This window comes from Eubalaena glacialis, chromosome 3 (genome assembly GCF_028564815.1).
Source record: "Eubalaena glacialis isolate mEubGla1 chromosome 3, mEubGla1.1.hap2.+ XY, whole genome shotgun sequence".
In the NCBI taxonomy this organism is placed as follows: Eukaryota; Metazoa; Chordata; class Mammalia; order Artiodactyla; family Balaenidae; genus Eubalaena; species Eubalaena glacialis.
In genome coordinates this window covers 189,918,349-189,944,694 of record NC_083718.1, presented here as the reverse complement: position 1 = coordinate 189,944,694, position 26,346 = coordinate 189,918,349, and the positions used below count along the sequence as shown (strand labels likewise).

The 26,346-nt window shown below is 43.1% G+C and overlaps 1 protein-coding gene across 9 annotated transcripts in view; it reads left to right on the top strand.

Moving 5' to 3' along the window:
• The window catches only part of CAMTA1 (calmodulin binding transcription activator 1), an 898,980-nt gene that overhangs the window by 365,926 nt on the left and 506,708 nt on the right, over positions 1 to 26,346 (top strand). For 6 of the 9 annotated variants that reach the window (XM_061187133.1, XM_061187142.1, XM_061187143.1 and 3 more), the window contains exon 5: positions 642 to 717. The exons of 2 other annotated variants lie outside the window; for them this stretch is intronic. In XM_061187133.1, the coding sequence (XP_061043116.1) occupies positions 642 to 717 (76 nt within the window). Of the gene's footprint in view, positions 1 to 641; positions 718 to 1,324; positions 1,389 to 26,346 lie in introns of those variants that run through there. One more of the 9 variants, XM_061187137.1, reaches the window with a different exon arrangement.

Below are 26,346 nucleotides of genomic sequence, written 5' to 3'. Positions count from 1 at the left end.
CATCACCCTGGTGCTGCCTCTCCCTCCTGAGCACCTGGAATGAGATTCCCTCTCTCTGTGCTAGTCCAAGCTTCCATCATCTCCCTCCCCATCTTGCTGCAAAGCCTCTTCTCCCTGTTCCCTCTCTTGCCCTCCTTCAATTCATTCTCTCTCCTGAGACCAGCCTCATTTTTCTAAAGCTCCATTTTTTATTTTTCGGCCACACCGCGACCAGGGATTGAACCCAGGCTCTCGGCAGTGAAAGTGCGGAGTCCTAACCCCTGGACCTCCAGGGAATACCCCTCTAAAGCTCCATGTTAACTATGTCGTTTCCTACCTAACACATGAGAGTACCTTCCCACTGCTCTTTCACGAGATCCAACCTCCTGAATTCGGTTTACAAGGCAGAGCCTAATCTGGCTCCAGGCTGCCCTTCTCCGACCATCCCTTCCGTCTTTCAGGACCTCTAAGTGCTGTGCACTCTCTCCCCGAGGGCTTTTACATCTCGTTCTTGCTTCCAGCGACACTCCTTCTCCACCCGTTCTCCTGGATAACCCCCGCTCATCCTTTAGTACTCAGCCGTCACTTCCCCCAGGAAGCCTTCCCTGATCTCTTTCCTTCATTCGTGCAACAATTATTCACTGAGTGCTTCCTCCATCCAGGCGCCGAGGATGGAGGGCTGCAGAAGAGAGACAAGTTCTTACCCTCTCAGATCTGACCTCTATTGCGGGAAAGACAGTAAGTGCATAAACGATTAATACTTTAGGTTCCAGTAGCGACAATAGCAATGAAGAAGACAGAATGAGGTGATGCAATACAGTTTACGTGTGTTTCTATGTTGGAAACATCGGATACCCCACCCCGGGTGGCCTTTGAACTTCTACCGGGGGGAACTGGAGAAACCAGCCATGCAAAGATCAGAGGGAAGGATGGCCCAGGCAGAGGAACAACTCAGAAGGCCCTGTAGAGGGGTTTCTTGATTTGTTTGAGAGATGGAGAGAAGACCAGGTTTTCTGATGTATAGTGAGCCCTGGGGAGAGCGGTAAGTTGTGGAGGCAGGACCACGTATTTCCTCGTAGGTCACAGTAAGGCGTTTTAGATTTTATTTTTAGTGCAGTGGAGGGTTTTAACCAAGGGAGTGATAAAATCTGATTTAGGTTTTTTTTTTTTTTAATACAACATCTCTATTGAGACAACTCACATGCGATACAATTCACCCATTTAAAATGTACATTTTAATGATTTTTAAAGTATATTCATGGAGTTGTGCAACCATCACTATAGTTGATTTTAGAACTGCAATCAATTTTCATCACAACCATGAATCTACTTTCTCTCCCTACAGATCTGCTTGTTCTGGACATTTCATATCAATGGAATCGTATAAAATGTGGTCCCTTGTGACTGGCCTCTTTCGCTTAGCATGATGCTTTCAAGTTTTACTCGTGTTGTAGTAGGTATTAGTACTTCATTCCTTTTTATGGCTGAGTAAGAGCCTATCGTATGGATAGACCACATTTTGTTTATCCATTTTTCAGTTGATGGACGTTTGGGTTGTTTCCGCTTTTTGGCTCTGTGAACATCATGTACACATTTTTCCACGGACATAGGTTTTCAGTTCCCTTTGGCATATATGTGGGAGTGGAATTTCTGGGTCATACGGTGACCCTGCATTCAGTCTTTTGAGGAACTGCCGGACTGTTTTCCAAAGTGGCTGCGCCATTTTGTTTTCACACCAGAGATTTAGTTTTCAAGATTTAAAAGTTACGGTTCTCTCCTGCTCTAGAGAATGGATTTTAGGAAGCAAGACACCTGCTAGGGGGCTGGGGCAGGACTCCAGGGAGAAGAGGGGCTGCACCGCACAGGGGCTCTGTACTGATGATGGAGGGGGGAAGACGGGCAGGGGTGTATCGTGGAGGGGGAGCTGACAGAGTTCCCAGGGGGACTGGATGTATAGTGAGAGAAAGAGAAGCCGGGAAGGCTTTTCACTGGAGGAATGGAGGGGGGAGGTTGTGCCATCTAGTGAGGGGAGAGGATTGGGATTCAACCAAGTGCTCTCTGTAGCATAAATTCAGTTTCGGATGCCTATTAGGCATTGCAAGAAGCGATGGGAAGAAGGCAGTTGATATACGAGCCTCCCTTTGAGGAGGGGAGATACACCTTTGGAAGCATCAACACACAGATATACTTAAAGTCAGAGGATGTTTGTTAGTTAACCTGAGAAGGAAGTGAGGTAGGGAAATGGGTCTCGGATTGTAGCAATGGGGTATCACAGAGTTTAGGGGTTAAGCAGAGAAGAATCGACTAAAGGAGACTGAAAATGATCTCTAGCAAGGAAGAGGAAAATCAGGAGACCATGGGCAGCATCCTGGAAACAGAGAAGGAAGATGTTTTAAGGAGGGTGCAGGCATAGTGTCACATTTTACTGGAAGTCATGTTGTTTGAAGGCTAAGTGACCATTACATGTGGCCACGTACATGTCAATTTTGGTGGCGCAGACAGCATGTTTAAATGACACGAGTGGGTGGCGGAGAGAAAGAGAAGTTGTAACAGTGAAATATCTTCAATCAATTTTGCTGTGAAGGTGGGCAGAGAAATCGGTTGGTACCTGGAACAGGGTATGAAGTCAAGGAGGGTTTTTAATAATATGGAGTCACTAGAGCATATTTAAATACTGCTGGAAATAACCCATCAGAGAGGTAAAACCTGATAAGTCAGAGGGAGGAGGATAATCGGAGAGAAATGTCCCTGAGGAGGGGCCAGAGCAGTGCCCCGGAGGACAGCGGCCCCTGAGGGGAGCAGGGATGCTTTCCCTCCTGGGTCAGGAAAGAGGGCCAGGAAAGGCAGGTGATGTGGGCAGGATAGAATATTGTGGGGGAACCCTCCTATTTTCTCAGAGAAATGTAAACTCAAGTCTCGTCTGGGTGGTGGGGGACAAAAGTGATGTTGGATGTTTGAGGGGTGAGGACATGTGATCTTGTCATCTGAGTGCAGCCGAGTGGACTTACAAGGAAGGGAAGGAGCACGGGGTTGTGGATTTTACCAGAGACTCTTCAGCAGAGTTGCCTGGACCATTCCCAGCAATGTGCCCTTGTCTGGACACAGAGCAGAGTTCCAGTGTTTGGTGTGTCCTTTTTCCCTCCCTCCCTTCCTTCCTTTTCTTCCCTTCTTCTCCTTCCCCTCCTCCTTCTTCTTCCTCTTCCTCTCCTTCTTCTTCTTCCAGTCAAATGCAGGGAGAGGGGTACAGCGGACAGGGTGTCTAGGAGGAAATATAACAACACACCCTAATCCAGGAGAGAAGAGCAGTGAGGCCATGAGGGGGGTGATGGAGAGTGAGGTTGGAAGTCCTCCTTAACCCAAGAAGTGCTGGGTGTCAGTCCTCGCACAGGAGAGCTAGAGGGACAGGAGATGCTGGTCAGAGAAAGTTCGCAATGGCAGCTTCAGAGGCATTGCCATTATTGGTGTCTGGAGGAGTGGGTGACCAGAGTTGGGTGGAGGGAAGGAGGTTGAGGAGCTGGGGGGCCGGGGGAGGGATGGATCATCACACGTATGTTGAAGTCACCCAGAACAACAGCAGACACAGGACTGGAGAGGAAGAGAATGATCCAGGCCTAATAGACCAGAGCAAGCGGGATGGCCAGGGGGTCTGTAACGGCAGCAACGAGAAGGGAGGAACCGCCATGCAGTGGCACCAGCCTTAAAGGAACTGGGGTTTGGGGGAGGAAGCAGGAAAGCTATTTTGGAGCTGCTGATTGGGAACGAGGAGGGCACCAGCTTCACGGTTAGGCTCTGGGATACTTGGGGTGTGAGAGCAAGGGTAGCAACTGAAGGCCACAGAGAGACAGGGTCCTGGGGAAAGAGCAGACCTGGAAACAGATTGGCGGCGTTTGTACAACTGTCCTCCCCTTAGACTGAACGTTCTGTTTTATAGGGAGAGTATCTTGATTATTCACAGCCATATCTCAAGTTTCTAGCACAGGGCCTGGCGCCTAGTATGTGCTCAGTGATATCTGTTGAATGAATGGGAGGTGGTGGAGACTCTTCTCATGATGCTGTTACAGTGTGAGTCTAGCAGGGTGCAGGGCCCTGGGGCGAAGGGTATCTCAAATTAGAGCTTTTCGCATCCCCCACTCCTTGAGTTCCTCCTCATTCTGACCCTAGTGTAGAAGTCAAGTCTGTCCTGCATTTCATCTCAGAATTTTTGTCAAATAACGAGGCCTAAGATACTGACTCAGAGCTACGAGGATACCACAGGCCCCAGCTGGCCCCATGACTAGCTACTTGGAAGTTGACACAGACAGATTGGATTGGGTTGTTGAAGGAGTTTGCCAGTTGGTGGTGGGAATTGAGTCGAATTTATTATCATTTTTGCCAGTGGTGCTTTGCCAAATATTTATTTAATCGGAGGATTCTAGAGAAGTGCTAGGGGTTTGATGGGCAGGCAGCTGGCTGCCAGCATGGCCTGTGTTTGAGCTGGCACCCCTCCCGCTGCCTGGCACTTTATTAATTCCAAAGCTGTGGAGCTGGCAACCCGTAGCATCCAGTCTTTGGTCCCGTGCCCAGGACTGGCCCGTCGGGTCATATGATGGGTTGGGCTGGAGGTCAGACCCCACAGGAAGTGCTGAACTTATATTTGCACCTTTGGAAGCCAGGGAGAAATGGAAAGGGACAGACTGAAAATTAAAATTGTTACTTGTTTCTGCAGCGTTTCAGCCAGTAAGGTCTGTTTCACCTTTATATAGGATGATTAATGGAACTAAGAGAAGAACACTGGTTAATTGTGTGATAGTGCATTTAGGGCTAACGGGCCAATGATGTCTGTGTTTACTGGATTACCAAGAGAAATGGCATAGACAAGTACTTCTGCCCTCCTTGTCAATGGTAAAAACATCTATAATGGTATTGTTCTTTTCAGGACACTCCTACATTAAACTGGTTGTCCCTTTGTCCTTTTCTGGAGCTGTCACTTGTCTTTATGAAAAAATATTTGGAAATCTGCTTAAACACGACATAGTTGAAAAATGTTGAAAGTATGACAGTAATAGACAACTCTGACTAAAAAAAAGATCTTGTTTTTAAAAAGACAACTAAATCAAAGTTGGACAAATCAATTAAAATTGGTTAAGATTACAAAATCATCCTAGGATGGACAAAAGTTGTCAATATACAAACTATTGCTTAGAGATCTTTATTTAAAATGGATTATTGATGGCTTCACAGGCGAATTCTATCAAACATTTAGAGAAGAGCTAACACCTATCCTTCTCAAACTCTTCCAAAATATAGCAGAGGGAGGAACACTCCCAAACTCATTCTACGAGGCCACCATCACTCTGATACCAACACCAGACAAAGATGTCACAAAGAAAGAAGACTACAGGCCAATATCACTGATGAACATAGATGCAAAAATCCTCAACAAAATACTAGCAAACAGAATCCAACAACACATTAAAAGGATCATACACTATGATCAAGTGGGGTTTATCCCAGGAATGCAAGGCTTCTTCAATATACGCAAATCAATCAACATGATACACCATATTAACAAATTGAAGGAGAAAAACCATATGATCATCTCAGTAGATGCAGAGAAAGCTTTCAACAAAATTCAACACCCATTTATGATAAAAACCCTCCAGAAAGTAGGCATAGAGGGAACTTTCCTCAACATAATAAAGGCCATATATGACAAACCCACAGCCAACATCATCCTCAATGGTGAAAAACTGAAACCATTTCCACTAAGATCAGGAACAAGACAAGGTTGCCCACTCTCACCACTGTTATTCAACATAGTTTTGATAGTTTTAGCCACAGCAATCAGAGAAGAAAAAGAAATAAAAGGAATCCAAATTGGAAAAGAGGAAGTAAAGCTGTCACTGTTTGCAGATGACATGATACTATACATAGAGAATCCTAAAGATGCTACCAGAAAACTACTAGAGCTAATCAATGAATTTGGTAAAGTTGCAGGATACAAAATTAATGCACAGAAATCTCTTGCATTCCTATACACTAATGATGAAAAATCTGAAAGTGAAATTAAGAAAACACTCCCATTTACCACTGCGACAAAAAGAATAAAATATCTAGGAATAAACCTACCTAAGGAGACAAAAGACCTGTATGCAGAAAATTATAAGACACTGATGAAAGAACTTAAAGATGATACAAATAGATGGAGAGATATACCATGTTCTTAGATTGGAAGAATCAACACTGTGAAAATGACTCTACTAACCAAAGCAATCTACAGATTCAATGCAATCCCTATTAAACTACCACTGGCATTTTTCACAGAACTAGAACAAAAAATTGCACAATTTGTATGGAAACACAAAAGGCCCCAAATAGCCAAAGCAATCTTGAGAAAGAAAAACGGAGCTGGAGGAATCAGGCTCCCTGACTTCAGACTATACTACAAAGCTACAGTAATCAAGACGGTATGGTACTGGCACAGAAACAGAAATATACATCAATGGAATAGGAGAGAAAGACCAGAGATAAACCCTTGCACCTATGGTCACCTTATCTTTGATAAAGGAGGCAAGAATATACAGTGGAGAAAAGACAGCCTCTTCAATAAGTGGTGCTGGGAAAACTGGACAGCTACATGTAAAAGAATGAAATTAGAACACTCCCTAACACCATACACAAAAATAAACTCAAAATGGATTAAAGACCTAAATGTAAGGCCAGACACCATCAAACTCTTAGAGGAAAACATAGGCAGAACACTCTATGACATAAATCACAGCAAGATCCTTTTGACCCAGCTCCCAGAGAAATGGAAATAAAAACAAAAATAAACAAATGGGACCTAATGAAACTTAAAAGCTTTTGCACAGCAAAGGAAACCATAAACAAGACGAAAAGACAACCTTCAGAATGGGAGAAAATATTTGCAAATGAAGCAACTGACAAAGGATTAATCTCCAAAATTTACAAGCAGCTCATGCAGCTCAATATTAAAAAAACAAACAACCGAATCCAAAAATGGGCAGAAGACCTAAATAGACATTTCTCCAAAGAAGATATACAGATTGCCAGCAAACACATGAAAGAATGCTCAACATCATTAATCATTAGAGAAATGCAAATCAAAACTACAATGAGATATCATCATCTCACACCGGTCAGAATGGCCATGATCAAAAAATCTACAAACAATAAATGCTGGAGAGGGTGTGGAGAAAAGGGAACCCTCTTGCACTGTTGGTGGGAATGTAAATTGATACAACCACTATGGAGAACAGTATGGAGGTTCCTTAAAAAACTAAAAATAGAACTACCATACGACCCAGCAATCCCACTACTGGGCATATACCCTGAGAAAACCATAATTTAAAAAGAGTCATGTACCAAAATGTTCATTGCAGCTCTATTTACAGTAGCCAGGACATGGAAGCAACCGAAGTGTCCATCGACAGATGAATGGATAAAGAAGATGTGCCACATATATACAATGGAATATTACTCAGCCATAAAAAGGAACGAAACTGAGTTATTTGTAGTCAGGTGGATGGACCTAGAGACTGTCATACAGAGTGAAGTAAGTCAGAAAGAGAAAAACAAATACCGTATGCTAACACATATATATGGAATCTAAAAAATAAAATAAAAAAAATGGTCATGAAGAACCTAGGGGCAAGATGGGAATAAAGATGCAGACCTACTAGAGAATGGACTTGAGGATACGGGGAGGGGGAAGGGTAAGCTGGGACAAAGAGAGTGACATGGACATATATACACTACCAAACGTAAAATAGATAGCTAGTGGGAAGCAGCCTCATAGCACAGGGAGATCAGCTTGGTGCTTTGTGACCACCTAGAGGGGTGGGATAGGGAGGGTGGGAAGGAGGGAGATGCAAGAGGGAAGAGATATGGGGACATATGTATATGTATAACTGATTCACTTTGTTATAAAGCAGAAACTAACACACCATTGTAAAGCAATTATACTCCAATAAAGATGTTAAAAAAATAATAAATTGGATTACTGACTCTTCATAATATGATACCTATGGAAAAATATAGAGAATATTACAATTACAGCTGTTTACCACCCAACTTTATGAAATCTTACTCTTTGCCCCATTTCACTTGGTATTTTTGAAAAGAAATAAAGCCTAGCATACACACACACATCTGGCTCCTACTTCCCTCCCTCCTGCCCCAGGGATGGTGTTATTTATTCTGATGCATATTTTTCATTCCAATTTATTTTTTATACTTTTATCACATATTTATGCATTCATTAACAATACATAGCATTGTTTTGCAGATTTTAAAACTTTATATAAATGAGACCATCCAATACCCTCTTGCAACATTGTTCTTAAGTTTTATCCTTTCTCTCTCTCTCTTTCTGTCACACACACACACACACACACACACACACACAGAGACACACACAGAGACACACACACCCCTTAGAGAAACAGCAGCACATATATGTTAATGCAAGGAAATTCTATACACAGTTAAGTGAACTAGAAATAGTGTGTGTGTGTGTGTGTGTAGATAGTCCCACATTCCTAAAACTGGAACTGCCTGGTGGTAGACCACATCCATCTTCAACTCACCCGATATTGTCAAATTTCTCTTGAAAGTGATTGTATTGACTTAACGCTCCCAACTATCCGTGTGAGAGTTCCCATTTGTCTACATTCTCACTGCAGACTTAAACATTTTTGCCAGCCCGAAGATTATGAACTATCTCATTAGGTCTTAATTTCCATTTCCCATGCTACCAGTGAGGTTGAGCTGCTTTTGTGTATATTAATGGCCATTTGGGTTTCTTCTTCTTTAAATTGTCCATTCATTTCCTTTGTCATTTTTTCCCTACTTAATTGTTTGTCTTTTCTTTTTCTGTTTTTTAATTGAAGTGTAGTTGACATACAGTATTATATTAGTTTCAGGTGTACAACATAGTGATTTGACATTTATATACATAACAGATTGATCACAATGCTGTCTAGTAACCATCTGTCACTATACAGAGTTATTACAATTATTGACTGTGTTCCCTATGTGTGCATTACATCCCCGTGACTTGTTTATCTCCTAGCTGGAAGTTTGTATCTCTTCATCCCCTTTACCTATGCTGCCCAGCCTCCCACCCCTCTCCTCTTGGGCAACCACTAATCTCTTCTCTGTATCTATGAGTCTGTTTCTGCTTTGTTATGTTTGTTCATTTGTTTTGTTTTAGATTCCACATATAAGTGAGAATTGTTTGTCTTTTAGTAATTGATTGATTTGTAGGGATTCTTTGTATTTTCTAGATACTGATCCTTTTTAAGTTATATGTGTTACAAATGTCTCTATTTTGAGACTTAAAGAAAGTTATTTTTAAAAATTTTATTGAAGTACAGTTGATTTACAATGTTGTGTTAATTTCTGCTATACAGCAAAGTGATTAGTTACACATATATGTATTCTTTTTCATTTTCATTTCCATTATGGTTTATCACAGGATATTGAATATAGTTCCCCGTGCTGTACAGTAGGACCTTGTTGTTTATCCATTGTATATATAATAGTTTGCATCTGCTAATCCCAAACTCCCAGTCCTTCCCTCCCCCACTGTTTAGGAGTTTTGCATCTATGTTCATGAATGGTACTGGCCTCTACATTTCTTATGATGTTCTTGTCAGGCTTGGTGTCAACAGTGTGTTAGTCTGAGATTATGGAATAACTGTGCTTTGGAATAATTTGTGTAAGATTGGAATTGTTTGTTACCTTAATATTTAATAGAACTATTTAAATAATACAGCCATCTGGGCTTGATATTTTTATCCACTGCTTCAATTTTTTTGGTGTTTAAGAATATTCAGATGTCTGTATCTTCTTGAAGCAGTGTTGATAAGCTTTTCTTTTTCTTGGAATTTGTCCATTTCATTTACGTTTCCAATTTATTGTCATGAGATTGGCATATATCCACTCAATAACTTTTTAATATTCGATGTTTCTCTGGTTATGCTGTTTTCACTCCTGATACCGTCATTCATTTTTTCATCGGAATTTTATCAACTGTATTTATTGCTCTTTTCAAAGAACCGACTTTTGGCTTTGTTGTTCATATCTATTTACATTTGTTTTATTTTTTATTAATTTCTCTTTTATATTTATTTCCTGCTTCCTACACTGTTTATCTACTTTCCTTTTTCTAATGTGTGAACTTGGAAGCTTGCCTCATTGATTTTTAACCTTCTCTCTTTTCTAGATGAGTATTTAAATTGATAAATTCCTCTCTAAATATGTTTTAGCTGTTTCCCAGGCTTCTTAGTATGTAGTATTTTGTTTATCATTCAGTTCTAAATATTTTATAACTCCCATTCTATTTTATTTTTTGAGTTGTTTAAAAGTGACTTCTTAATTTCCAAACATATAAGGATTTTTCTAACATCTTTTTGCTACTGATTCCTAATTTAATTTTTGATTTGTAGTTTAATTAATAGTTATTTGGCGAACATGATCTATCTGATGCTAGTCCTTCTGAAATGTTTGATACCCAGTATTAGTTCCAGTAAATATGGGTCATGGAACATGTATTCTCTATCTGGTGGGTGCAATGTGCAAAATGTGTTCCCTGGGTCAAGCTTGTTAACTGTGTCATTCAAATTTTATTTATCCTTACTGATGTTAGTTTTTACTTGATCTACAAATGACTGAGAAAGCTGTGCTAAAAAAGCTCCCATTTGTAATGGTGGATTCGTCATTTTCTTCTTGTCTTTCTGTCTAAGCTTTCCTTTCTTGACTACCTTACTCCTTGATAAATTTGCTTTTGACCCATTCTCCTGGAACTAGAGGAAAACACAGCTTGTTCCTTGTTCCGTTTGCCCGGGGGCCAGTTCAGGGAAGGCTGGAGTCGCATCTATCGTTTTCAGTAGCAGTGAGCAGTTAGGAGTCTGTTCAGTTGTGTTGATCTAGAAACTTGGCCGCACACATTCACAACTGCGCCTTCGTTCATGCTGCGCCCTCTGCCCAGAATGTCTGTGACCCCCTTTTCTCTACCCCTTGTTTACCTGGTGAACTTTTTACCTTCCAAGTCCTGCTCAACACTTACCCCCTATCGTGATTAGTTGTCTCTCCTTCCGTGTCCTCTGCTATCACCTGCATGGAACACAGGACCAACGCGGACTAAGTGTTCAAAAAGTTCTGACTGGACTGAAATAGTTTCTGCCCTCAAGGACCTCCTTCCTATGAATTATTTCCCCCCAAACCAAATCCCTCCTTTCTAAACTTTTAAAAATTGAGGTGAAATTCACATAACCTAAAATTAATCCTTTTGAAGTACAACTCAGTGGCATTTAGTGTATTCACAATGTCGTGTAACCACGTCTGTCTGGTTACAAAGCATTTTCATCACTCAAAGTCAAACCCTGAGTGTACTAAGCAGTCACCCCTCCATACTTCCCTCCCCCCAGCCCCTGGAAGACACTCATATCCTTTCTGTCTGCCTCTGGATTTGCCTACTCTGGACCATTCATATTGGTGGAATCATACAATACGTGACCTGTTTTGTCTGGCTTTCTTCCACTTAGCATGACGTTTTCAGGTCATTGCTGTTGTCACATGTGTCGGAATTCCGTTCCTTTCTAAGGCTGAACAATATGCCTTTGCATGGATGGACTGCCTTTTGTTTATCCATTCACTTTTTGATGGACATTTGGGGTGTTTCCAGCCCATTTTTCCTCTCCTTTCACTCTGCCCCTCACCCGACCTCTTGTTTTTGACTGTCACGGAAGAGGTTCCAGTTGAAGTCAGTGGAGATGGAAATCTTCACCCACTGCTTCTTAATTCAGAAGAGCTTCTGGGGAGGGGGAGGTGGGGGGAGCATCTACGAGAGGCCTGTGGGAGGAGGAAGCGCTGGGCTTGCATTGCCACGTGCTCACGGCATCCAGGGAGTCGACAAGCACGCAGCCGAGTTTCTGCAGGTGCCCTTCTGGTGAGGAGAACCAGCCTCGGGGCTGCTCCTTGACTTTTAAGCCACTGTCTTACCAGGCTTCTGCATCTCCGCCAGCCTGATGTCTTCGTTCCCACTAGGCCTTCCCCGGGGAGGTGGGAGGATGCTTGTATTCGGCCTCAGGAAGGACGTTTGCTTCCTGGGACAGCGCCCGTGAGTGGCCGGCATCCCTGGGGCCCTGGCCAGAGAGGTGTGAGGGACGGTGACGCAGACGCTGCAGCTCCGCACATCCTGGGTCTTTGCAGGCTCTCCTCCCGCAGTCCCCTCGGTTGGGGACAGCTGAGTGTTTAACGATCTTCTTCTGCTCCGGCAGTTTTAGACTCTGTGAACTAAAATTAGATTCCCTTCCCTGTGCCCGGGGGAGGATGGGCCAGCTCTCTCCATCCATCCTGTGCCAAAGTGCGGCTGGTGACAGTCTGGGTGGGCGCGGCTCAGCATCACCAGCGGCCGAATGTGGCTCCCCCGAGGTCCCCTTCAGCTTGTGTCGTCCTCAGAAGCCACCAAAATAGCAGTTTGCTGCCCTCTGTCCTCTTGTGGATCCACATGCCTGCGTTTGAACCCCAGTCCTGTGCTACCAGGCACATTTGCCCAAACTGGGAATTACAGTCCCTGCATCGTGGAGCTGTGAAGATTCAGTGAGATACAGAAGGGACAGCCCCTACTCAATGCCTGGCCGTCGCAGGTGCTTAATTAATGCCACGTCCCTTCTTCAATCTTCGTGCCAGGGCAGGAAAAAAGAGAATAATTTTTTAAAAGCTTATTTGTCTCTCGACTTCTTTGTGCGATCCTTTGGTTGTGGGACGGAGGATGTAGGGAGGAGGATAACAGTAGACCTCCCTTCCCATGAAACCCAGCAGACCCCAGTGGGATGCAGCGGAACCCAGTAGGGCCTAGTGGAAACCGGTGGGACCCAGGGGAGCCCATCAGGACCCAGCCTTTACTGTGGGTCACCTCATCACTGAGGTTTCCCCACTCCACCCTCCAAGGTGCCTTTGGGGGCTCTGCCTGGTCCCTTTCCTTGTTACCATGACTGTCAAACCCTGTATTCAGTTGACACTGGAGGAATTTCCTCATCTCCTGTCTCCCTCTCCTGAAGAACATCAGCCCATTGCGGAGCCTTGCAAAGCAGGCTCTCCAGGCCCCATCCCCTGAAGGAGCAGCTCTGTCAGGCAGTGAGAACCGCTGTATGATTCTTCTGCAGAACTTATTAGAGGAGAAGCTTAATAAAAACAGCCCCAGCTGCAGCCGCTATACAAAGTCACTATCAACAAGGAAAATTTATGCTCTAAAAATAAAAAGAAACTCGAGTTCATTAGTCAGCACCAGGAAGTGTTCACATGAAATGTTTGTTCTCCAAGTAAACAGCCACAATGGAATCGTAATCAAATTTCTTAATCATTTCCATAAATCTCGGGTACATAAAAATACACAAGGCCTTTTTTCAAAAAAGTCACTGTTTACAAGTGCCTTGGGTGAGGGAAGAGGTAGCCCAAAGAGCTCTTGTGTGATGGAAGGTTCCAGAAGGAGTAAAGCTGAGCGGTGGGGCTGAGAGCACGCTCCCTGCACCCAGACTGGAGCTTGGGGGGCACGTGCTGCCCACCCAGGGGCCGCTGAGGACACCTGACCACAGGCTCAGGTGACCACTTCCGAGGGGATGCCAAGAAAACTGCTTTAGGGGAAATGGGGGAAAGACCTGGGGCCCCAGTTCTCTTGATTCCCACTGCTCCCGGCCAGGGACCAGCAGAAGGTTGGTTCTCTCTGCCTCTTTCTCAGCTGAGTGTCTCGCTGACTTGGGAGGGCAGGAGAAGTCGGGAATCGGCGGCACACAGCCTTGAGGATGCGCATTCACAGAGATGATGGGTGGGCAGTGTCCTCGGTCAGACTTTGGCATCCAGCTCGTCTCTCCCCAGGTTTAGTGTGTGGTGCTTTTCTAAGTTGTTTTTGAAAATTATTGAGAAAATTCAAAATAATTTTCAAATATTCTGGGAATTCCCTGGCGGTCCAGTGGTTAGGACGCCATGCTCTCACTGCCGAGGGCCCAGGTTCAACCCCTGGTCGTCGGGGAACTAAGATCCCACAAGCCGAGCGGTGCGGCCAAAAAAAAAATATTCAAAATAATTTCAAATATTGTAACTCTAAGGTAACTTGGAAAATAGAAATTTAGGGAAAAAGTCATAAATTATATTGGCACTCCCTGGAGTGTGCTGCATATGTGTGTGTGTGTGTGTGTGTGTGTGTTTAAGAGGGAAGTACGGGAGAGCGAGAGAGAGAGAGAGACAGACACGGGCCCAGGTGACGAAGCTCACGCCTAGATGTTGGCAGCTTTCAGGTGTCCAAGTGTCGCCTCTGGTCCCCGTGGACACTGCGGGAAGGACAATAGACACAGCCGTGGGCATCTGGCTGTGAGGCTCCCGTGCAGTTTTAATGCCCTAGAATATGTGATGGGGCCGTTAGAGGCATGTCAGTAAAACAATGGGAATGTTTATTTCAGTGCATAAATGTCTGATTCTGGAATTGCTATTCTTGGGTCTTCTGTTCTACCATCACCTGCTTAGCTCTTCAAGAAAGCTAGAGAGCGTGTATTGTTTGAACAGTTGGCCACACATGCGCATGATAATCCAGTTCCATTAAAATGTTCATCCATTCCGCGGAAAGGCATCAGGCCAAATAGTCGACGTGGCGTATTGAGCTGGAATCAGAATTAAAATGTGGAATCCCAACCTTTCCAAAATGTGCTTTCCTCTACAAAGCTGAGTGAATGGGAGGCGCAACAGCTGTGGGAGGGGCCGCGTGGATGCCTGTAGGTGGTGGGGGCCGGGCAGCTGGACCCACCCGCGTGGGTGCTCACGATCTGCCTGGGTGCGCGGTGGGGTGCCCTGGGGTGCTGCCCCGCTCCTCCCTCCGGGCGCACGATGCTGCTCGGAGCCTGACGCCTGGCTGCGGGCCCCTCCCGCCTAGCGGGCACCCCCTCCCAGGCTGCATTCCCTTCATCCTCAGCACAAACTCTAAGCAGGCGCCACTGTCTGCTCCAGGTGGGGACTGACGGCGCACAGATGGAGCCAGCGCTGGGCCTTGTGTGTGCGCATGCGCGTGCGCCCGGCCTCGGGATCCCCGCCAGCTGCCCTGAATCCCCCGTCACTGGCCCCGCTGCTCCTTGAGCCCGGGCGCCCTACCTCTGTGGGTTCCAGCTGGCCTTTGCTGCCTGACCTCGTGTCCTGCACGTGGTGACATTTCCTGGCATGAGGTGGATTCATCTCAATATTGGGGGGCTCATCACACAGTAGGTGCTTCGTAAATTCTTGTTGTTGGATATATATATATATATATGTATATGTATATGTATGCGGCACCGTTTTATACAAGAAAAAACCGAGGTCTGCCAAGGTGAAGTTTCGGAAGCTCACACTGGTAAGTGGAAAACCTGGGCCCAGATCCGTGTTCCCTGATCAGAGGTACCCTTGCCACTACATCCGTGGATTTCAGGGGGTCTGAGGACCCCCCAGGGCTCCGTGGCAGCACCCTGTGCTGCTGGTGTTGCACTGAGCAAGGGAGGGGTCAAGGGGTGTTGCTGGACTCGTGCCTGTGTCACCTAGAGAGCATCTCTTCTTTATCTGCAAAAGCAACTCCACTGCTAACCCGAAATTTGAAAGTCTCAGCCACTCCCTGGCGCCGAATGCAGGGATGTGTCCTGGAGTCGGGCTCTGAGTCAAACCACAAACCGGTGGAACACCACCCTTGTGCAAAGCTCCCCTGGCTGGGGTCTTTCACCCCACTCTTCTGGGCAGCAGGCTGCTGAGGGGGGCGGGCGAGGTCCCCTTGAGTCCCTCTGGCCATTCTGGATGCAGGCTCTGCCTCATACCGTCACAGTTTCAGAAAATCGGGTGTCAGGGAAAGCTCCTTCCCAGCGACAAACACTGATTTCACAAATATGTTATTTTCATTGTTATTGATCTTGTCAGCCCTTCCTCACACTTTGTGTCAGTTTCTCTGCTCCCAGCCTTATGGAATTAATGATCTATAGGCAAACCCTGAAATGGATCAGGAGGCCACACCCTGGGGCTGCACTGGCCTCCTGGCGCCTCAGCTCCGTCCCCTGGCCTCGCACACCCTCCTTGATCTATCCCGACCTCAGATTCCTCCGCGCCGGACATGGTGGGGGAGTGGAGACAGCTCTCGACTCTTATTAAAAGTATGGAACCCTTTCGTAATGTGGTTAGCCACCCCTGCTGCATTTTGTAGGATGAGATTTTTGCAGCAAGGATTTTCTTAAAGTGAGATGCACTTCGCACTTCACTGAGTTGAGTGTTGAGTGTTTCTGTCTGGCCAGGGGGATAGGCGTGGAGGCAAAATTGAAGGGAGGAAAAACCCAGACTCAGGGCATATGGAGCTCTGTGGTAACTGAGAAAACGTATGCTCCTGGGGTCACCCGGGAGACTTTTGGGGACTACAGAAGCCCTGGGGAGCTCAGAGGGGGCCTGCTAACTTTTGCCACCTGCCTGGAGTCTGCATGAGGGCCCTCTTCTGAGTGTTGCCGAAACTTGGCCTCTGTTCACCAGTGCCAAATAGAAATGTGGAAACAAGGGTTTTGGGTGAACTAGGAAAGAAGAGCTTTATTGCTTTGCCAGGCAAAGGCGGCCACATCCAATGCCCTCAAAATTGTGTGTCCCACTCTGGAAGGGGTGCTGAGGAGTCTTACAGTGTTCAAGGAGCAGGGCGTGGTCAGCTCACGTACATTCTTCTGATTGGTGGGTGGTGAGGTCATCGGGGGTCAATATCATCCACCTTCTGGTTCCACCTGGTCTGGGGTCTACATGCCTGTGGGCAGCATGCACTTAACTTCTCCCACCTGGTAGGGGTTTCAGTAGCTGCAAAACAGCTGAAAGGACACGGCTCAGAATATCATTTGTAGCCCTTGAGGAGGAACTAAAAGTCCTTGACTTTGTTGAATGGCTAAAGTATTATTATTCTGTCTTGCTTGACTGTTTTCCTTTCTTTCTGCATGTTCTCACTTCTCTGATTAAATTTATTCTTCAACTAAAGTTTTTCTGCAGACAAAAGGCAGGTGGAGGACATGGGTGGGGTCTATTCTGGGGAGGGCTCGTGGGGTCCTGCTCGGTTACGCGAGGGAAGGACACTCTGGTGTTCTGGAAGAGCTAAGTGGTTTCAGGAGACGAGGTGCTCATTCTAGGGTCCCCCAGGAACCCCACACGGCTGTGTAGCGGGTGTCCTCGGGGTCAGGGGTGGACGCATGCTAGAGTCCAAGTGCCCTTCGAGTGCAGCCACTCTGGGCACCAGCTCCAGCTGCTTCTGACCTGCTAGGTCATTTGCACTTTTTCCTCTTTGGCCTGGGTCGGGGGTGGGGACAAACAAATCCTGAGGCTGACTGTCCAGGGTCTCCTAGCTGCGTGTCTGCTCTGGGGCATTAGGTGCAACTCTGGATTTCTAGACCAGATCATGGCATATAATATTTAATTGAGAAATTTTGGAAGAGCAGGTGAACTGGGAGGCAGCATGGTATATAGTGATAAAAGTGCGAATTGTAGCAATGGTCAGGCCACTGTGAGGCTCCCTTGAGGTCTCCCAAACCCAGTTGCCTCACCTTTAAGGTCAAGAAAATAAAAGTTGTCACCTGAAATTGAAAACAGGGAATCAAGAGAGACAATCAAATAAATAAAAAATTGGTCCTTTGAAAAGATCAATAAAGTTGATAAACCTCTAGCCAGGCTAAGAAAAAAAGAAAAAAGACACAAATTATTAATATCAGAAAAGAAAGAGGGGCTGTCGCTATTGATTCCATGGACATTAAAGGATAAAAAGGAATATTATGAACAACTCTATGACCACAGAGTTGATAACCCAGATGAAATGGACCAGTTCCTTGAAAGACACAGCCTGCCAAAATCACACAAGAAGAAATAGATGCTCTGCATAGGCTTTTAGCTATTAAAGAGATTGAATAAAAAATTAATAACTTTCCAAAACAGAAAGCACCAGGCCGAGATGGGTTCACTGGTGAATTCTACCAAACATTTACGGAAGAAATTTTACCAGTTTTCTACAATCCCTGTCAAAAGAGAAGCAGAGAGACCACTTTGTAACTCATTCCATAAAACTGTTCCCCTCACAGTGTTGTTGTGGGGTTGAATGAGATGTGTGTGTGTCAGATATTTAGCATGAACCTTTGGATGCCTTTGGAGCACTTACTAAAAAAAATATTTTTAAAATACACTTTATTTTAGATCTGTTTTAGCTTTACAGAAAAGTTGTGAAGATCCTACAGAGAGTCCGCATATACCCCACTCTGTTTCTCATATTGTTCATGTCTCATGTTAGAATGGTACATATGTTACAATTTTTAATGAACCGATATTGATACATTATCATCAGCTAAAATCTTTATTCAGATTTCCTGAGTGAAAATTAGAAAAATGTCCTTTTTCTGTTCCAAGATCCCACCCAGGACACCACATGGCATTTAGTCATCATGTCTCCTTAGGCTTTTCTGGGCTGTGACAATTTCTCAGGTTTTCCTTGTTTTTGATGACCTTGACAGTTTTGAGGAGGACTGGCCAGGTGTTTTGTGGACTGTCCCTCAGTTGGGATCTGTCTGCTGTTTTGCTCATGATTAGACTGGGCTTGCGCATTTTGGGAAGGAAGACCACAAAGGTGCAGTACCATTTTCATCACATCATATCGAGGGTACCTCCTATCAGTCTGACTTACCCTTGTTGATGTTGACTTTGGTCACCTGGCTGAGGTGGTGTTTGCCAGGTGTCTCCAGGTGTTCCCTTTGTCCCCTGCCCTCCTTCCATACTGTCCTCTTGGAAGGAGGTCACTATGCAGCTCTGGATCCTTCTGTTGGAGGATTGGAAGCTCCACCCCTTCAGGGCAGAGTATCAACATAAATTATTCGGAATTCTTTTGCATGGGAGATTTGTCCCTTCTCCCCTATTTATCTATTCAATCATTTGTTTATATCAATATGGACTGATGAATATTTATGCTTTGGATGTTGAGCATGCAATGCTACTTTCTTCCTTTCATTGCCCAAATTGCTCCATCTTTGGGCCATCTTTCTGTGTCCACATTGATATATCCACATCACTGTGCATTTTTAAAGTACTTCTTTACTTTGTGGCAGACTCCAGTTCATCTTGTATATTTCCTGCCCCAGCCCTAGAATCAGCCTTTTCTCCAAGGTGCCCTGGTTCCTTTTATTGGAAAATGGTATTAGAAACCAAGATCTGGGTGCACATAGTCAACTTTAACCGTCACAATAGCTGTAATATTATCAGCCCCTCCTGGGTGGCTGATTCAGGTGGCTTCCACTCTTTCCTAGACTTTCTATAAAGGACAATTACGTTAATGAGTGATCTGGGTAAGCCAACTGTGGTAGCAACCCCAAAATCAGGGGCTTCACATAATAAAAATATATTGTTTGCTCCTTAGTCCAGAGGTTGACAAATTTTTCTGTAAAGGGCCAAATAGTAAGTCTGTTCAGCTTTCTAGGCCATAAGTTCTCTGCCCGCGTAATGTGAAAGCTGGACAGACTGTATCTCTGCTGATCATTTTAAAAAGGTTTGTGAACAGTTATCTCCTGTTTGTGTCTCTGTCTTGATTTATGTTTTAGTGACTATTAATTGCCTACCAAATGAAAGCTCAGCCTTTGTAATTAGGCTGGCGAGTTCTACATAACATCTTTGACTGTGTGTTGGGGCAAGGAGGGAGAGTGTGTTAATGGCCTTGAACTAAGCCACACCCCTCCCCCAGCTTGCTGATTAACCCTAGGTTCACTTGGGGCCATCTGGTACTCTGCTAATCAATGAAGTCTAGCTGACTGTCTTTGCATTTACATCCTGACTTGACTCTTAGCCAAGGGATGCCGACTTTGGTTCTAAAATGCTTTCTGTGCTCAGAGGGTGCCTCTCTGCTTTGCCACATCTATAGAGAGAGTGGCCACCTGATTGTGCAGGGAGGGGTTCTGTAAAGAGGCAGAGGAGAAAGGGTGCTGTGGAATTGCCAGGGTGCGGAGAGCTTCCAGCAGTTGGGCTGGATGCAAGATGAAGCCCTCCTCGGTCTCTTATAAGAAGTCTGCATAATTTAGCTAAACAGAACGTGGTGTTGTATCAAGAATCCATAACCTCTGGGATTTCCTTTGTTTGTGTTGTGTTAGATTTTTAAAAACATGATTGGATTGGAAGCATCTATTCTTAGCAGCAGTAGTTTGCTCGGCTTTGGCTGTGGAGGTGCCTTGCAGGATGCTGGCTGGGTGGACACGTGGGAAGAGCCCAGGAGTCATGAATTCTTTCTAGAATAATTGGTGACCTAAGTGAGGAACACCTGTACCAGAGCCCCAGGTGTCTTCATGACCAAGGCAAGGCATCTCTGTGTCCCTCTGTGGCCACTGCTCCCAGGTACATGGAAGAATAAATGGCAATTTATGGATACTGCCTTGCCCATAGGAGGTGCTCAATCAATGCATTTAGAAAAAAAAAGAGGGGCTAGTGGCAATTCAAAATACTTATATGACAGTTATGAATAGCTATGTACTAAATAACAGAGGAAAAACCTTTATAAAGCAGAAACTATAAAAAAATGAGGCGACGTAGATAGAAATACACTAATAATGGGAGATTTTTAACATACTACGCCCAGCACAAGGCAAATCAAGTGGGCAAAAACATAACATAATCAACGAGGTAGATATTATATATATAAATTTATGCCATAATAATATAGAATCTACCTTCTCAAGTGCACAAGGAACATTAATGCAAAATATATAAGAACAAAAAAGAGATAATGAAATGAAAACAGTACCTATCAGAATTCATGGGATACATTTAAATCAGTGATCAGAGGAAAATTCACATCCCTAAACACTTTTATGAATAGTGACCAAAAAATGAAAATAAATGAACTAAATTCCCAGCTCAACAAGCTAGGAAAAGAGCCACAAAGTAAACTAAAAGAGAGCACAAGAAATAAAGTAATAAGGAGAAAAGCAGAAAATAATAAGTTAGAGAATAGAGGAATAGTAGATCTAATTAACAACTCTAAAATATAGTTTTTAAAACAGTAACAAAATAGAGAAAGCACTTGCTAACAATAAAAATGGAGAGAAAGCAAGAATATATAAAATAAGGAACGACAAGGGGGACGTAACCATTGAAACAGGTGAAATTGAATAAATCATAAGAGATATTATGCAGACTTCTATAAAAATAGATACAAAAACCTAAAGTACAGCACCAAAATCGGCTCCATTCAATACAGAAAGCTTAAAAAAACCAATTTCCATAAAAGTCTAGAAAAAATCGTGAAAGAACTATGCCACAAAAAAGCACCAGGTCTAGACGGTTTCACAGTGGAAATCTACCAAACTTTCAAAGACCAGCTCTTCTCCATTCTTATTAATTGTTTCAGAGCATTGAAAATAAAGGAAAACATCCTAATTCTTTTTTGAAAGTAAGTATAACATTGATACCTACATCTGACAAAGCAAGTACAAAAAAGAAATTATAGAACAATATCACTTATAAATATTGAAGCAAAAGTATTAAACAAATTATTCATGAACTGAATCCAACACAACATTAAGAAATCAATGCACCGTGACCAAATGATATTTTTTCCAGGGATGCAAGTTTGGTTCAACACGAGGAAATCCATTAATATAATAATACACTTAAGGAAAAAAAAAATCATGTGTCTCCATAGATGCTGAAAGGCCTTTTATAGAAATCAACACCCATGCCTGATAAGAAAACAGGAACGGTTGGTTACTTCTTAACTTGATAAAATATTTTATATGCCTAAATCCTAAAGTCGACATCTTACGTGATGGGAAAACCCTAGAGGCATTTCCACAAAGGTCAGGGTCAAGGCAAGATGCCCACAATCTTCATTACTATCCCACCATTATACTAGAGGTATTAGCAATTAGGGAAATCAATTAGAAGCACAAGTGCTAGAGAAAAAGAATCACAACCATCTCGATTTGTACATGATATGATAATGAACTAGGAAAACCCTAGAAAATCAGTGATAAAAGTAAATTAAATAATAAAATAAATCATTAAGGTAGCAGGATAAAAACTTGATGTACAGAAATCAATAGCTTTCTTCTACATAAATAAAAAAAAAGAGGAAACAACAGCAACAAAGAAGACAAAATACTTAGAAATAAACTTAGCAAGAAGTGGGCAACTCGTATCTCAGGAAAACTTTAAAACACTTCTGCAAGACACAAAAGTAGTCTCAAACAAATAGAAAGACACCCCTTGGTCTTGGATGGGATAACTTGACATCATAAAAAAGCCAGTTTTTCCGAAGTTAATTTATGACTTTAACATGATCCCAGTGAAAATACCAATAAGCTTTTTTTATGGAGCTGGACAAGTGATACTTCAGTCTATATGAAAAAACCAAACGTGAAATAACCGTGAAAATCATGAAAAATAAAAGTTACAGGGGGGAGCAGCTCTACCAGATTTTAAAAAGAAGTATAAAGCCTCTGTAATTAAACTAGTGTGGTGTTGATGCATGAAGAGATAAAATTGCAGTGGAATTGAATGCAAAGTCCAGAAGCAGAGCCAACTACATATGGAATTTAGTGTATGATAAAGGTGGCATCTCAAATCATGGGAGCAGAGATTAACTTTTCAGTACAGTGTGTTGGGATAACTGGGTAGCCCTTTGAAAAAAGATAAAGTTAGATGTATATCTTACACTTGCACAAGAATAAACTCCAAGTGAGTCTGAGACCTAACTATAAAAAATGAATTCATAAAAATACTAGAGGAAAACATGGATGAATTTTCCTATAACATAGGTATGAGGAAAAGTTTTCTGACTATGCCTTTTTCCAGATGTAGTAAAAGAAAAGATTGAAAAGTTTGATTACATAAAACTAAATACTTTTACATACACAATTTTGGCATGGCAAACAAAATAACAAACAGACCCACAAAAAACCCCACCTTAAGCACAAACAAAATGCAGATGACGAAGTGGGAGAAAATATTTGCAAAATACTTCAGATATAAAGGGTTAAACATCCTTAATATATAAAGAACTGTTGAAATCGGGGGAGAGGGGAACCAGATAGAAAAATAGGCAGAAGACATGAAAAGATACTTCACATAAAAGATATACAAATGGCCTTTAAACATACAAAAACATGTTCAACTTCAGTCATAATTACAAAAAAGCAAATTAAAATGACTCTGAGATACCATTTTTCACCTGTCAATTGGCAAAAATTAAAAAGCTTGACAACACATCCATTGGCAAGGCTGTGAGGAAACAAACATTCATGTACATTGCTGCTGGGAATGCAAATAGGTACAACACTTTTGAGGGGGAATTTGGCAATATTTATCACAACTACCTATGTGTTTACATTTTGACCCAAGATCCCACTTCTAAGAACTAACCCTGAAGATATACCTCAAAAATATGAAAATACTCCTGCACAAGATTATTCATTCCAGAATTACTTGTAGTTGCAAAATATTGGAAGCAACCTAATGCCCAAACATGGTGGAGTGGTTGAGCGACCATTGGTATATAAATGCAATGGAGTACTACACAACTGCAAAAAAGAAAGAGGGGGATGGCTATGAACTGACATGGGGTGACTTCTAAGATATAAAAGTGACAGAAGCAAAGTGCAGAAGAGTATCTTCTGGTGGGGGGGAGCAGGGGTTGAATGCAGGTGAACACAAGGATACTTTTTTGGGGTGTAGAAGTGTTCTAAAATTGGATGGTGGTGATAGTTGCACATTACATACTTTTATTAAAACTCATCAGACTCTGTACCTACAGTGAGTGAATTTTATGGTATAAAAAATATACCTAAGCAAAGCTGTTAAAACAAAAGAACATTTTTAGTATGCTACTGTTGTTTAATAAAGGAGGTAAAATAAAAAATATGTATGTATCTGTGTATTTTGGCAAAAACAAAATATAGGAAGGATAAACTAGAATCTAATGAGATTGATTAACTATGGGGGTGGTTGGGACCAGGGTTGAAAGGATGGGAGGATGAGAATGGGTCAGAAGGGATGATGAGTAGAATTTCTCTGAGTATGATTTTCTGTATTTTGCAGCATTTATAATCATGTCGACATTTCACAGCTCAAAAAAAAAAAAAAAAAAAAAAAGGAGAAAGCATCAAAACCCATTGTGGAATAAATACAGAAACAGAGTGAACCCAGCTGTATCCCAAATAGATAATAAACCATGCTGAGGGTGAGGCCAGCTCCCCAAGTAACTTTTGGACCCAGTATTTTGACCATATACCCTCAGGCTAATAACAAAAAAATAACTGTAAACAAATATATTGTTAGTCTCATTAGTAGGTTTGTCTTAAAAAGTATTGTGGACTTGTAATTCTGAAATTACTTTGTTTATATTGAAGATTGAGGAAATATGTAAATGTATTGTGAGTACTGGAAGCCAGTTTTCTCCAACTTAGTGCAGGCAAGTGCACATATTAGAAGGTGGAAAGCTAGAATTAGTCCTGTGGTGTTGGACTGGAATTGAAGGTAATAGCATGAACATGCACATGGGTGCACGCACACACACAGGGATCTAGAAATATAGATATGAGTGTATTGATGTGGCTCTGTCTGCCGAGAGGGCCTAAAAGCCATGACACCCCAGTAGAAAACCAAGGACCCAGATCTTGTTTTTTAAATAACCTCTCCACTAAAAGGCACCTGGGATCTTTGGAGCTATGGCTAATTCCGGGGCTGGGGCAGAGACAGTACAAGATGAGCTTGGAGCAATCTGGACCAGAAAGTAGGGAAGCGCTCAAAGAATGATGGAGACACAGTAGAAGGACACAAGAGCTGAGCTCCCAGGGGTCAAATCTGGGATAACTGAGCACCAAATTAATATAAATAAATAAGTGGGGAAGAAAGAAAAGTGTTTCCTTAGAGTAGATTGCCAACGCAGAAGGAATTTATAAAGTCCCAGCACATCTCCTCACAAAACTGTTATGATCTCAAGGGGGAAATTGTAATTTACGGTGGAGAAACATGGCAGACCCTACCTTAATCAAGCGATCAAAGTTAGTATCACTAATAATAAGACAGTAGCCATCCTGTGCTTCCGGATATGATGCACTGAGAAGGACAGCACCATTTCCATGGTTTTCCTGCCAGAATGTACAGCCTGAACTTAATTATGAGGAGACATCAGACAAACCAAAATTGAGGGACTTCCACAAAACAATTGGCCTGTACTCTAAGAAAAATGTCAAGGTCATGAAAGAAAAAAAAAATCTGAGGAACTCTTCTAGATTACAGGAGACTAAGACATAAAAACTAGCCATGGGTGTGGTGCTGGATTGGATCCTGGGCCAGACGAGTTTTTGTTCTTTTCCTTTGCTCTTAAGGACGTTACAGGACAATTGGTGAAATTGGAAGGTCTGTACATTAGATAATAGTTTTATGTCAATGTTAATGTTCTGATCTTTAGGAAACACAATATTTAGAGATAAAGGGGCATTGCAGCTTCATCTTCCTCTCACACAGTTCAGAAACAATATGTGTATGTGGGTGCATTTGTGTGTGTGTGTATGTATGTGGGTGTGTCTGGAGAGAGAACACAAGTGTGGTATGTGTTAACATTTGGGAAATCTGTGTGAAGGATGTACAAGAACTATTTGCACTATTTTTGCAAACTTTCTGTAAATCTTAAAATGTTTCAAAATAAACATCTATGAAAAAGGGTTGGTAAGATGCCCTCCCTGGGAGCGTTGGAGAATTCAGTGAGATCATGCGTAGAAATGCTTAGTGCTGGGTTGGACATAGGACCCACCAAGGAAATGTTAGCTCTGCTATTAGCGTGGTGATGCTGCCTAAAGGCTGACCTGTTGGACATCCCTTTGTGGTTGGGAGATGATGATGGATGGCAGCCTCATTGATGGCTCAGCCCTGACCCCCACCCACTGTGTGACTGTGCAAGTGGGTAGTCCCCACTGAAGCCATCATTTTTGGGGGGTGATCTTCCTGATAGACCTACTTTAGCATGAGGTTCAGTCATTCATTATTTAATTTATTCACTCATTAAACATCATTTATTGAAAATGAGATGGCAGGCACCATTCCTTGCAATAAACCGGCTTTCAGGAATTAACACCGAATTATAAGGGAAAGAAATACACAAAACAGTGAGTGTAGAGAAATATACACATTCGGGTGCATATTCCCAGCGGGTGTGTTCATGGTCTCCTGGTGGGTATAATCTGGAGCCTCCCTGGTGTGGGTAATTTTGGATTTTCCTGCTGGGTGTAATTCAGAGTCTCCCAGTAGGTGTAAGTCAGGAGTCTCCCTGGAGAGTTAGTGCTGATGGGTCTTGGAGGAGGACTGGAGATGGTGCCCTGT